Raw genomic sequence first — 11,438 nt, 5'->3', positions numbered from 1 at the left:
AAAGTTGTATGTTTTGTGTGATGCAGATATGATGCCTACTCAGTGTTATACATGTAGTATGAAGAATCAGCTATTTTGTTTAATGTTCTATGTTAATTGTTATGGACATATATCATAATAGATATCGGAAAAGTGTGAGCAGAAATGAATGTGGAGTTATGCCTGTGCATTGTTTTGTTGGGGGCAGTTTCATGTAAGTGTTGTAGTTGTACTAAATGAATTCCGATTTTGTGATTAGCATGGAGTGAGAACATAAAAGAGGAGAATGTAGGGTAGAAATGCTTTGGAACAGCTTATCAATAGCATGTAAATGGAAGAGTCTGGGTATTGGACATTATGCAACTTACTTTTAAAGAAACAAGACTCAAATATACTGAAGAAGTAAAACAAAAAGTGGTGTTTGTAATCTTTACTTTTCTTCTCAACAATCATTAGATCCACAGTTGTAAGAAGCCATCTCAACAGTCAGTGATTCCTAAATAACCTTTTTCAACTGTTTATTGTCTAACTAGTCATGACAGTTTAACAAGGTCTGTATTGAACAAAACAACAAACCTCAGTTTTTCCTCATTGGTAATATGCAACATCCTACTGCTTCTTTTAACCTATACCATATTGAAGTACGCGTTTGGCAGCAAATTCCCTGTTGGTTTCTGAGTTAGGCAGCAGGGAGATGGTTAAAATCAGAAAATTACAACATTTGTTTATTTTACTGTCATAAGATTTTGCAACTTAAGATTTTGGGACACAGATTTTACCCATCCGAAATGTAGATTGACAAGCAATATCCTTGCTGTCAGAGTAAAGACAACACTCTTTAAATATGGTAGCTTCTTCACTAGCTTTACAGAGCATCTTTACCGTAACTGTAGTACTGCAACCAACCAATAGAGGGCGCTTTTCATACACACATTTCAGTGCAGTCTTCTGACATTCACTGACAGTTCATGCGGACCACATCACTGCATTTCCTGCTGTTCTTTCTCCTGTTGTTTCCTCAACTCCCTCCTCTCTCTCCGTTTCTCCTTCCTTACTTTCATTCGCTTGTCCTTCTTCACAAACTTCTCCAGTTTGACGTCTTCTGCGCCGAACCACGCTGAAGGGTTTGGTGAGTAATAGTCTGGCTCCTTGGTGACGATCCCCGGACAGGGGGGGTCGGGGAACAGTTTAACTTCCTTCTTGATGATGTTTGGTCGGATGATGTCCAGGTCCTGCTTGAGGAGCTGCGACATGGAGCTGACGAGGGTGGTGGGGCCGTCAAACTCCACAACAAAGTATCTGTGGGGACGGCATGTGGCCAAAGAGGAACATTAGCCTGATTATGCAAATACTACTCTAGTAATAGGTAGAATAGTAGTTAAAGGACTTAAACATTAACTACACTATGTAACTGCAAATTCACTTGGATAAGGTACTCTCCAAGCAGAGCATGGGCTTCGGCTGGTTTTTGAAATGTTAGCCTGATTAGGTCGATACTAGTGTAGAGCTCCACAGTATACCCCTGGGAGTGAATGGAACATCTCGGGGTCAGAGTTCATACTGCACATGTTGTTCTACCATGCAATACACTGAGTTCAGTTGAATCTTCGTCTCTGGTCTTCTTCTAGCCGGCTGTAAGTCGTAACTTACACTAGTGATGTGTAGAATTAGGACACAACGTAACTGCAAATTCATTTGGATAAGGTTCTTTATTCACAAACAACATATTTGCAACAACAGCAGATGTTTCGGTGACCGTCTGCCACCTTTCTCTGGGCAAAACTGACTGGTGCTATTCCATACTGCAGCTACTTGTCGCTGCTAACGAGACGGTTCCAAACATGAAGTCATATATATACAAAGACATAAAAAGTGACGGTCCAGGGGTTCATCTAAATTGGGAAAGAGGGGCGCTGCGCCCTCTTGTTTCAGCCCATTGCCCCCCCGTCGAATTCAGATTTTAGCTTATAATTAATCCCCAGCTTTCCCTCAGCGATCGATTCTTCCATAAATACAAAGAATTCGCTCCCTCGCCTGTGTGTGCTCCCTCCTGTTTAATTTTTCTAGAAAAAAAATGTGTTTTGTGAACCCCAAACGATTGCAAACATTTCCCCTTCCACAGTATACCTTACCTGCCCTGGGTGAAGTTCTCTGTGTGTGCCCTCATGATGTATGGTAACTTCCTCTCCCCCAGGCTCTCCACCTGTCTCACGATGGCTCCCTTCTCCAGGAGAGACTGTACCGCACGTTTCACCACTGTCACTGTCTCGGGCTGTTCAAAAACAGCAGAAACATGGTGAAGCAAGTGTTGATATATATACTATTCCCAATGTCTCCACTAAAGCTAACCCTTCTCCAGGAGAGACTGTACCGCACGTTTCACCACCGTCACTGTCTCAGGCTGTTTAAAAACACAGCAGAAACATGGTGATACAAGTGTTGATATATATATACACTACTCCCAATGTCTCCACTAAAGCTAACCCTTCTCCAGCAGAGACTGTACCGCACGTTTCACCACCGTCACTGTCTCAGGCTGTTTAAAAACACAGCAGAAACATGGTGATACAGTGTTGATTTATATATACACTACTCCCAATGTCAGCACTAAAGCTAACCTTTCTCCAGCAGAGACTGTACCGCACGTTTCACCACCGTCACTGTCTCAGGCTGTTTAAAAACAGCAGAAACATGGTGATTGTTGACATATACTAGTAATTCAGTATTTCTACCATGCAATTTTAGGTCGTACTGCCTATCAGTTGCAAATTGCAATAACAAGACTTTCCCCTAAATTCTGATTGACTGATAACAGCTGATTAATACGGCGACAGAATGGAACATCTGTATCAACATAAAGCAAAAGTTTAATATTCCATTTAATAAAAGCCTATAGTTCATGATACACTCGCGTTGCCCCCAACATGCTATGCCCCCCTCCCCCACCCAACGACGAAAAAAACAAACACAAGAAACACTCACCCGTTCCAGGGCCTTAGTGATCATAACTAACTCATATCTCGGCATCTTTGGCAACTCACAAATCACACGTTACTTATCAATAACTATCGTTAAGTTATAGAAACGAGAAATATTATTTTCCAACGTCCTTTCCTATCTCATCTGACATTCGCACATCCGGGGAACTCGTAACCTTTCACCTTTATCATTTCACCAATAAGACATAGGTTTACAGAATCGGTTTGCCCAGTTGACCAATGATAGAGCTTCTAACATATTTCCCATCTTCACTACTGCTTAGCCGGCGGCCATGATGGCGATGTCTAACTCTCTATCCCTCCTGGTAAGATCAAATTTATCCGTTTTTGATAACATTTTACGGATTGATACAAAGAAAAATATTGTTTTGTATCTATATGAATACGAGGGTAGCTACTGGTGGAGTTAAAACGCACTGCTGTCATATTTTAGGCGGTAAAACAGCGTTGACCTTCAAGGGGTGGGAGGGGGGCTTGTCGTGCTCAGGGAGAAGTTGGGAACGATTTTTGTAGGTCATGGCTCAATTTCTTTAGATTTGTGGCGTAACGTAAATTTACAATGGACCCAAACTGCAAGACAGTTCTTCAGAGATAGATATACTTGGAAAATAGATATATCTAGCTCCAAACTGACGTGTCAAATCTGCAAAAACTGATGGACAAAAAATTGTCACATAGAGTAGAGTAGAGTAGAGTTTCTTCGGCCAGGTAGGAAACGGCTGGTTCCATTTTAGGCGCTCTTCACATATATGAGATCATGACATGATATTTATTTCGGTAGCTTCTACGGCTTTGTATTCCAAGGTTACTTTAGAATTCTAACTTAGTACAGTTTACCATTCTTTTAAACCTCTATTTTTTTATCTTTATTTTTTCCAAATTAACTACATTGTAGTAGTGATGTACATTTCTCCATAGTGTCTTTTCCCATGCACCTAACAGTGTTTCTCTCTTCCTTACAGGTGAGGGGCCTCAGCACTTCAGCTGCCAGGCCAGCTGCTATGGTCAAGGTAGGAGTCAAGTTCATCAGCAGAAGCACTAAGAATTTATTAAGATTTCAAAATGATGGCATTTTTAAAATTTAGCATGTGGCAAAGCACTTAACTTTTTTAAAGCTTCTTTCATAATTTGCCATGCATTATTTATTTGCAAAGATACCATGCAAAATTGTAGCTTAAAAAGTCATAGACTTTAAGATAAATTGTCTCATCGATAGTTGCACTACAGTAGTCTGTAGTCTGTTTCTTATGATATAGAAGTGTCCTAAGTATGATGTATACTCCGTCCGTAGGCTCCGATCCAGGTGTTTGGCGTTGCGGGTCGCTACGCCACGGCGCTGTACTCCGCTGCCAGCAAGGAGAAGAAACTGGACGCTGTCGAGAAAGATCTCAACGCACTGCAGGTAAGTTTTTATAGTTTCAATTGACATCTATATACAGTCAAACCTGTCTATAGCGGTCACTCAAGGGACTGGCCAAAACTGGCCGCTAAGGACAGGTGGCCGCTATGGAGAAAATGTCGATTAATTGACCACGAGTGACACATATTTTCAGTACCCACTGAGATACATTTATTCACCGTACAGTACACATGTAAACATTGCATAGGTAAGTCACATTTTAGAAAGTCGATTGTTGTTCTTTTACTTCTATCATGGGCTTGAAAAAACGAATCATTGTATCTGCTAACTCCAAAATCCATGGCTTGCTCGGGCTTCATGTCTGTACAGACCAGCATCGCCATATACTCTACTCTTGATCCTTCGCGACTGCTTCGCTGCAGGCACACGCGTCAACAGCGAGTTTTAATCATATGAAACAAAGTCCTTCGCAGCAAAATGCCACCTAGTTAGTTAAGAACAAAATACATGTTGCTCAGTTGCCACTTACTGTTCGTTTTCGACCGTTTTGAAACATAAAATCGTGGCGATAGTTTTCCTTAGTCTGTTGTTGTTTCCCTTCCCGCTTGTCATTATCAGCTTCTACCATTATGCTAATAGGGTACTCAGAAGAAGGTCGCTCTTTTGATGGCTTTTTTCTTTTCAGAAAATTGCAATAGCCCAAATTTTACATCATATTAAAAGTATTCATATTTCTTTTGAAGCTTTTGGTAAAGTAATTATCCTCAGTGATACTTTGCAGCAAAATAAATTTAGCGCATTATACCTCCGAAACAGTGGTATCTTCCGTTGACCTTTTTGCTGCTGACTATCAGCGCCATTTTGAAAATTGCGCGAAACATGTTTTGACTTTGAGCACCGGGGAAAACGGATATTGGGCCGGCATTCAAACATTTTCCGAACTTACCACATCAGCTACATGTGCGAGTTGTATTTTCCAAAAAGCTGCCGTAATATTTGTCCAGTCGAAATGCACAGAAATGGTCAATTTTGCTACGATGTACAAACGCAAGCCATGTGAAGAAAATTATACTGTCAACTTCGCGTCAAACCATGGATTTTCTAACAAAGATAAAACATTCTGGTTTTCTTTATTATCATCCTATCCAGTTGAGTCCACATAAATTTGATAACTGCGTGAAAAAATGAAGATTTTGAACCCGGCGTGCGGTGGCGATGCGGCTTCTACCGGCGCGCCGTGACCGTTACCGACAGTGTTACTGTACTCGCGGGACTGAAAATCGTCTGGCCGCGACCGCGTTGGACAGGTGGCCGCTATAGCCTAATTCTTAATGCTTATGTCAATGGGAAAAATCCAAGGGACCGACAAAAAGTGACCACTATGGGCAGGTGGCCGCTATGCAAAGGTGACCGCTAATACAGGTTTGACTGTATATGTCAGGGTAAAGATTCCGATCTGGTAGAATCACCGATTCTACTGGTAGAGATTCTGATCAGAATCTCTGTTGACAGAAAGTCTGATTGGGATCTGTAACGGCAGAATCGGTGATTCTACCGCAGAGGGGCGTCTTCCCGTCAAATGACGGCCTTATGTCGCTTTGGACGTGGCCTGAACTCAGACATAGGCCGTCCTCTTTAAAAAAAAGACAAACTAAATGCCGAGAAATCGGGAAATAAATACGAGAGGTCGGCATAATTTCTTTGTTTTTCTTTGTTACTGCGGGTGTGGGGACACTCTATATCGTTGGACATTCACACTCTTTTGTTTGTTGCTATTGTTAAGCTTGCGAAGAATCGATGTCGGTGCCTTTGGCATACAGTGATCTCATTAAAACCCGTTTTTCAAGACTCAATCGAAGAAAGTCATCGAAGAAAACAAGGAAAAACGTAAACAAAACAAGAATTTCGCCCGTGCATTTCAGCCTCTACGTCGTGATTTGCCGCGATTCGCCATCATTTCTGACCATATTCAACACAATATATATTCCTTTAAATGTTTTTCTGTGAAAATTCTCCATATGTACTGTAGATAAATCGTTATTTTCGCTATGAATTCACGCTCGCTCGAGTCGCAACCTGCCCTGTCCCGGGCCGTCCGCCATGTTTTTAAGCTCATTGATATGCAAGGTTCTAAGCGCTGATTGGTCTGCGTCATAAAAGCTGTGCTCTGATTGGTTGAGGGCAAGATGTCACGTGACCACAGGGCGGGAAAACCCCTTTACACTTCAGGCGTTTCTTTTCAATATAGATCACATTTTGTGAAGATTGAAGCAGTATTATAGCGACCTTCGTAACAAATTGATTTTGAAAAATTAACAAAGTCTTTTCTGATCACAACATGCAGTTATTTTTCCTGGTCGATTAATTTTCGCGGTACGGTTAATTAATTTTCGCGGTGCAGTCAATTAATTTTCGCGGTACGGCCCTCCCCAAGTGGACGGCCTCTCAGTCGCGGTCTGGCGGAAACACTGTTCTACCGGATTGCAGTCTCTGCCCTGACATTATATGTACAATGTGATAGATTGTCATACTATTCCTGTAGACAGCTTTATTCATATAAATTATCATCATGTGATGTGTTACACTGAAGGGCAGTTATACACTGTACTGGCTTATACAGATACAGATAATCATTTGCAATAAATTGTCTTTTTCCTTTCTACACACAAGTCAAGAAAGAAAGAAGACAATCTTTAGTAAATTCTTCTACCTTTCTTGACTTGTGAGTGAAAAAACTGTGTTTATACTATTATAGAGGTCTGTGATTTGATTAGGTTGAAAGGTTGTGTTTTGGTTCAACCTAGCTTTGTTTCTCATTGTAGGGTGTCATCGATGGCAACACCAACCTGCAGGACTTACTCAAGAACCCCATCATCACTAGAGCTGAAAAGAAATGTAAGCATTTATCATTCTCTAGATAGATTCTCAAGATAGAATTAAAGTTGGTCTTAATAAGTTGTAACTTGCAGAAAAGTTTTCCTTTTTGTCTCTATCAAATGGTTGATACATGCAGTGAAACCTGTGCAAGTGACCACATCTACATAAGGACCACTGGGTGGTCTTCTTTGGCAGTTTTTACTCGTTATACAATTTATGTGCAATACAGATCACTGTGTGTGACAGTGTGCTATATGGCATTTGATTTTGAAGATTTCCTTACACGGAAGCAAGATTCAAATATTCAAAAAACCATACTGATTTACTTGATAATGTATCTAAATGCCCACATCGACAATCTCCAGTATAAGATACTGCATTCATAACCATTGATGTAAAGTAAATGTTGATATTTGTTTTCCTTCCCCCCAGCTGTTGTTCTTGATGTCCTGAAGGAACAGAAAGCTTCACCCCTGGTTACCAACCTGGTTGGTAAGTGTGTTAGTCAGTTTGTAGAAGCAAGTGATGTGATTGGTCGATGTAATCAGGGTCAGAGGTCATCAAAAACAAGGCATGATAACCAAGGTGATAACCAAGTAAAATGGGAAATGTTTCCTGGATTTAATTTTGCAGTAGGGAGAAAATGTCATGTTTGCAGTGGTTTTAAGTTCAGGGTTTTACTGTAACAAGAAAAATGTTCGCTGTGGTTTTACATTTGCAGTGAAGAGGTCATAGTGAAAAACGTGAACATAAAACCACTGTGAACATTTTCTCTTTTACAGTAAGAATGTACTTGGCTCAAAGTTGTAACAAGCTATCTGATTGGTTCATTATTCTCAACCTGTAACATAGAATCTCAATTGCTTCAGTCCTTTTTTTGGTTGAGTTCTAAACATAGAGATATTAGACGGATATATGATCTTTGTTTTTTAAAAATAAAGATGACTTATTTGTTTGTGTAACATGTTGTATTGTTGATGTGTCACCCTAGACTTGCTGGGAGACAACAACAGACTGGGCGTGGTCTCGGGCGTGGCTAAGACCTTCAGTGACATCATGAGTGCTCACAGAGGGGAGGTCATCTGTGAGGTCACCACTGCCAAGGTACAGACAACGGAATTTTCCTGTTCTACCCAATATTCAAGTAATGCGCCAGAAGTTGGGGGAGTTTTGTGTCCTCGACCAAAAAAATTGTAGCAACCTTGATTCCATCCTCCGAATCCGGTATTTGAACTTTCGACAGCAGTGCAACCGGCGCACTCAAAATGTATTCTAGATATTCTATGGAAGCCCATGTGACAAAAGTAGAAGCCTATGCGATAACCCAAGTTATCACCCGGTCCAGAAACACTCATATCAAACGTTTTTGCTGCCCTGGTAATTGTAAGACATAGCCATCCTTCTCTCGCTGTGGTTCGCTCCTCCAATCTCTTCTCTCCAGAATAGTCTGGCGCCTTTCCCATTGAAACAATTGTTATTACATCTCGCATTATTTCGGGAATCAAAAACTTCTCTGAAGCATTGCCATGGGGATCAGACATGTTTGAAAACCCTATCACCGCGCCGTTATGAGAACCGTTTTCCTGTGCATGTGGATATTCACTTACTGAAAGTCTCTTTCAACCTTAATTCAAGGATTGGATCAATGGATTAATTTGAAACTCGGATTTATTATAGATTGCAGACCACATTTACCCATTTCCAGCATCCTTATCTCTGTCAGCAGAAATAGTGATCTCTTCCCAGACATTTGTAACCAAGTTATCTGTTAGTGTCAGGTGCCATTACTTGTTGGTGAAGTTGTATTTTGTGTATTGCAGGCTCTCGATGCAGGTACCATGAAGAGTCTCCAGGATGCACTGAAAATGTTCCTTAAGAAGGGAGAAACCCTCAAACTCAACACAAAGGTCAGTGGTAATGTTAGTAAGGTAATGTTAGTAATATCTGAGGGAATTGCCTCTTCTCCTAGAAACAATGAAGCCACATAGTAAAACTTTGAAAGGGATGGACTAACGGACAATAGATAATGTTTGATGATTGTAAGTTCATTATTTTTTGCAGCAACTTAATTTAGTCGCAGGAGGGAAAAGGAGGCTTTTAGTGTGTTTCAAGTTCTGTTTGATGTTAATACAATGGAAACGTGTTCACGGTTTTGTGATGTCACAGTGGAGAGGTCACTAAATATAACCATTGCGAACATCTCATGGTTTACAGTATTAGCACAGATAAGTTCCCTAGTTTTAAATATGCAAACAGCACTGAAAAATTCCTATTTATTATGGAACTGAACAAACCATGTATTACGAGTTCCATATATCCACATACATCTACAATTGCCTTGAGAAACGAAAAGAAGTCGAACCTGTAAATAGTAGACAAGTTTAGATTAGTCCTATTAGACATAGTAAGATATCACCTTCTATTACGTTATATTATCACCATTCTATGTATTCCTTTGCTTATCACCATAACCTAACTTATTTAAGCAAAAATGTACAATAAAGCCTATATAATTAAAGGTCTTTCATTCATTCATTCATTCATTCATTATCATCTTCTTCCTACAGGTGGACCCTGCTCTGATTGGAGGGATGGTTGTGAACGTTGGAGACCGCTTCGTCGACATGTCCACCGCCAGCAAGATCAACCGCATGGCGGCACTCATACGCCAGCCCTTGTAGAGAACGTGTGACCAAGATCATATAATAAAACCTTTACAACATGATTAAATATTTGTCAAAACTATATACAGCTCTACCCATTGTAGACTGGACTATTCAGTGGTCAAAATGGGGGTATTGCCATTTTCCTTCAGAAAAAGCATACAATCTTGCAGTATCTGTAATTTCTCCAAGTTGTCTTTTCCAAGTTAGATATCAAATTGAAGATTGCAGTTCCTCTGTAAGGTTCAGATTTGAGACAGTATTCCTTGAGACCCAGTGACAAGTATAACTCTTGCTGTGTGGAAGATGTTGAAGGAACAACGAAATGTGTCAACCTTTGTGTCTGTAGTCTGAATAAAGGAAGGAATGGTTTCAGCTCTCTTTTGTTGTGGAGCTTGTATCTTGTCTTTGCCTAACCACCCTCATTAAATCAGGACCCCTATCGCTCCACGTTGGCTCTCGCGAAAGGGCCCTGCTCTTCAGCGCCGGTAGACATGGTTCTGGCGACGTCGTCACCAAAACAGCTTCAGCCAATCAGAGGGTTTGCTTCCCCTCATCTGGCGCAAAAGCGCAAAGAACGCTGGGAAGCTATCAACCAATCAGGTTACGTCTCACATCGTTACTTTAGGTTCAGAACAAATTAACCGCCAAATAAGGATAGCTCATTAATTATTCATGAGCAAATGTCAGTAACGATGGCGCCAGAACCATGTCTACCTGCGCTGAAGATCAGGGCTCCTTCACGAGAGCCAATGTGGAGCGATAGGGGTCCTGAGTTAATGAGGGTGTGCCTAACCTTCTTACTAAGGTAGAATTTTGTTACCAATTTTGTGCTGAATATGAGGTTAGGTGGCAGATAAAAGGTTTGAGCTTATCATATTGTAGATGATTATTTTTCGCGGGGTCTTAATTTGGCAGTGGCAGGAGAAAAGAGACTTATCATATCTTATGAGGTAAGTTCTTTTATTTTTATTTGGGATGTTGTAAGACTCAACTCTAAAAGAAACCCACAAACAGATTTCACTGATGCTCTTGTTTATTGGAACAGACTCTTGAATATGAGTGCAAACTTCTGCTTTCAATAAAGTGGATATAGCACCAGATTTTCTTCATTTCATTGGGAGTAACATAAAACCATCTACCAGTGTGTAGACCACAAGTTTTCCCAACAGCTGTAGTACCAGTAGGACTAGGTCTGGTAAAGCAACAGCCTGTCGGGGTCCACCCTATATAAAAAAAGGGCAGCCACAGGGCGGGGGTTACCATGGCAACCTCAGACACAACAGAAAACCTGGCTTCCATCCCGTGATGCTGTCTGATTTAAGCCTTTTGTGTGTGAGGTTGCCTGTGTGGCTGCCCCTGTCAGCTTTTTCTCCAGCAGAAAATACGTTCTCTTTAGGTTCGGTGTCCGAGTTCAAATCAGGCTGACCAGGGATAGGGTCATGACCCGGTAATCTGCCGGAAGTGCGAGGTCGTCACTCTGATTTTGCTTGGTGATCGTTTTAGCTGTGCATCGATTTTTGTATCTCCTGAAAAGCTGTGGTATCTTTGGGCCTGGTG

The 11,438-nt window shown here is 41.0% G+C and overlaps 2 protein-coding genes across 2 annotated transcripts; one reads left to right on the top strand and one right to left on the bottom strand.

Annotated features, from left to right (window-relative positions):
- Window positions 1-394: 394 nt before the first annotated feature.
- Window positions 395-3,140, bottom strand: LOC136428784 (small ribosomal subunit protein bS6m-like). The gene is made up of 3 exons (XM_066418535.1): window positions 2,962-3,140; window positions 2,112-2,251; window positions 395-1,278 (listed from the first exon to the last, which is right to left on the bottom strand). The coding sequence occupies exons 1-3, from the start codon at window positions 3,004-3,006 to the stop codon at window positions 960-962; spliced, it is 504 nt and encodes a 167-aa protein (XP_066274632.1). The 5' UTR covers window positions 3,007-3,140; the 3' UTR covers window positions 395-959.
- Window positions 3,141-3,155: 15 nt separating this feature from the next.
- Window positions 3,156-10,259, top strand: LOC136428775 (ATP synthase subunit O, mitochondrial-like). The gene is made up of 8 exons (XM_066418525.1): window positions 3,156-3,283; window positions 3,941-3,988; window positions 4,270-4,380; window positions 7,161-7,233; window positions 7,648-7,707; window positions 8,207-8,319; window positions 9,036-9,122; window positions 9,783-10,259. Exons 1-8 carry the CDS (start codon window positions 3,251-3,253, stop codon window positions 9,894-9,896), a joined length of 639 nt encoding a protein of 212 aa, XP_066274622.1. The 5' UTR covers window positions 3,156-3,250; the 3' UTR covers window positions 9,897-10,259.
- Window positions 10,260-11,438: the final 1,179 nt, after the last annotated feature.

The sequence above is a fragment of the Branchiostoma lanceolatum genome, chromosome 1 (genome assembly GCF_035083965.1).
Source record: "Branchiostoma lanceolatum isolate klBraLanc5 chromosome 1, klBraLanc5.hap2, whole genome shotgun sequence".
In the NCBI taxonomy this organism is placed as follows: Eukaryota; Metazoa; Chordata; class Leptocardii; order Amphioxiformes; family Branchiostomatidae; genus Branchiostoma; species Branchiostoma lanceolatum.
Note: the sequence above shows the minus strand (reverse complement) of the source record. Positions and strands in the feature narration are given on the sequence as shown.

Coding starts and splice junctions, on each gene's coding strand:
- LOC136428784 (XM_066418535.1), bottom strand. CDS start 3,006: ATGCCGAGATATGAGTTAGTTATGATCACTAAGGCCCTGGAACGG. Junction 2,252..2,961: donor TCACTAAGGCCCTGGAACGG/GTGAGTGTTTCT, acceptor GTTTTTGAACAG/CCCGAGACAGTGACAGTGGT. Junction 1,279..2,111: donor GAGAACTTCACCCAGGGCAG/GTAAGGTATACT, acceptor CCGTCCCCACAG/ATACTTTGTTGTGGAGTTTG.
- LOC136428775 (XM_066418525.1), top strand. CDS start 3,251: ATGATGGCGATGTCTAACTCTCTATCCCTCCTG. Junction 4,381..7,160: donor AAGATCTCAACGCACTGCAG/GTAAGTTTTTAT, acceptor TTCTCATTGTAG/GGTGTCATCGATGGCAACAC. Junction 7,708..8,206: donor CCTGGTTACCAACCTGGTTG/GTAAGTGTGTTA, acceptor GTGTCACCCTAG/ACTTGCTGGGAGACAACAAC.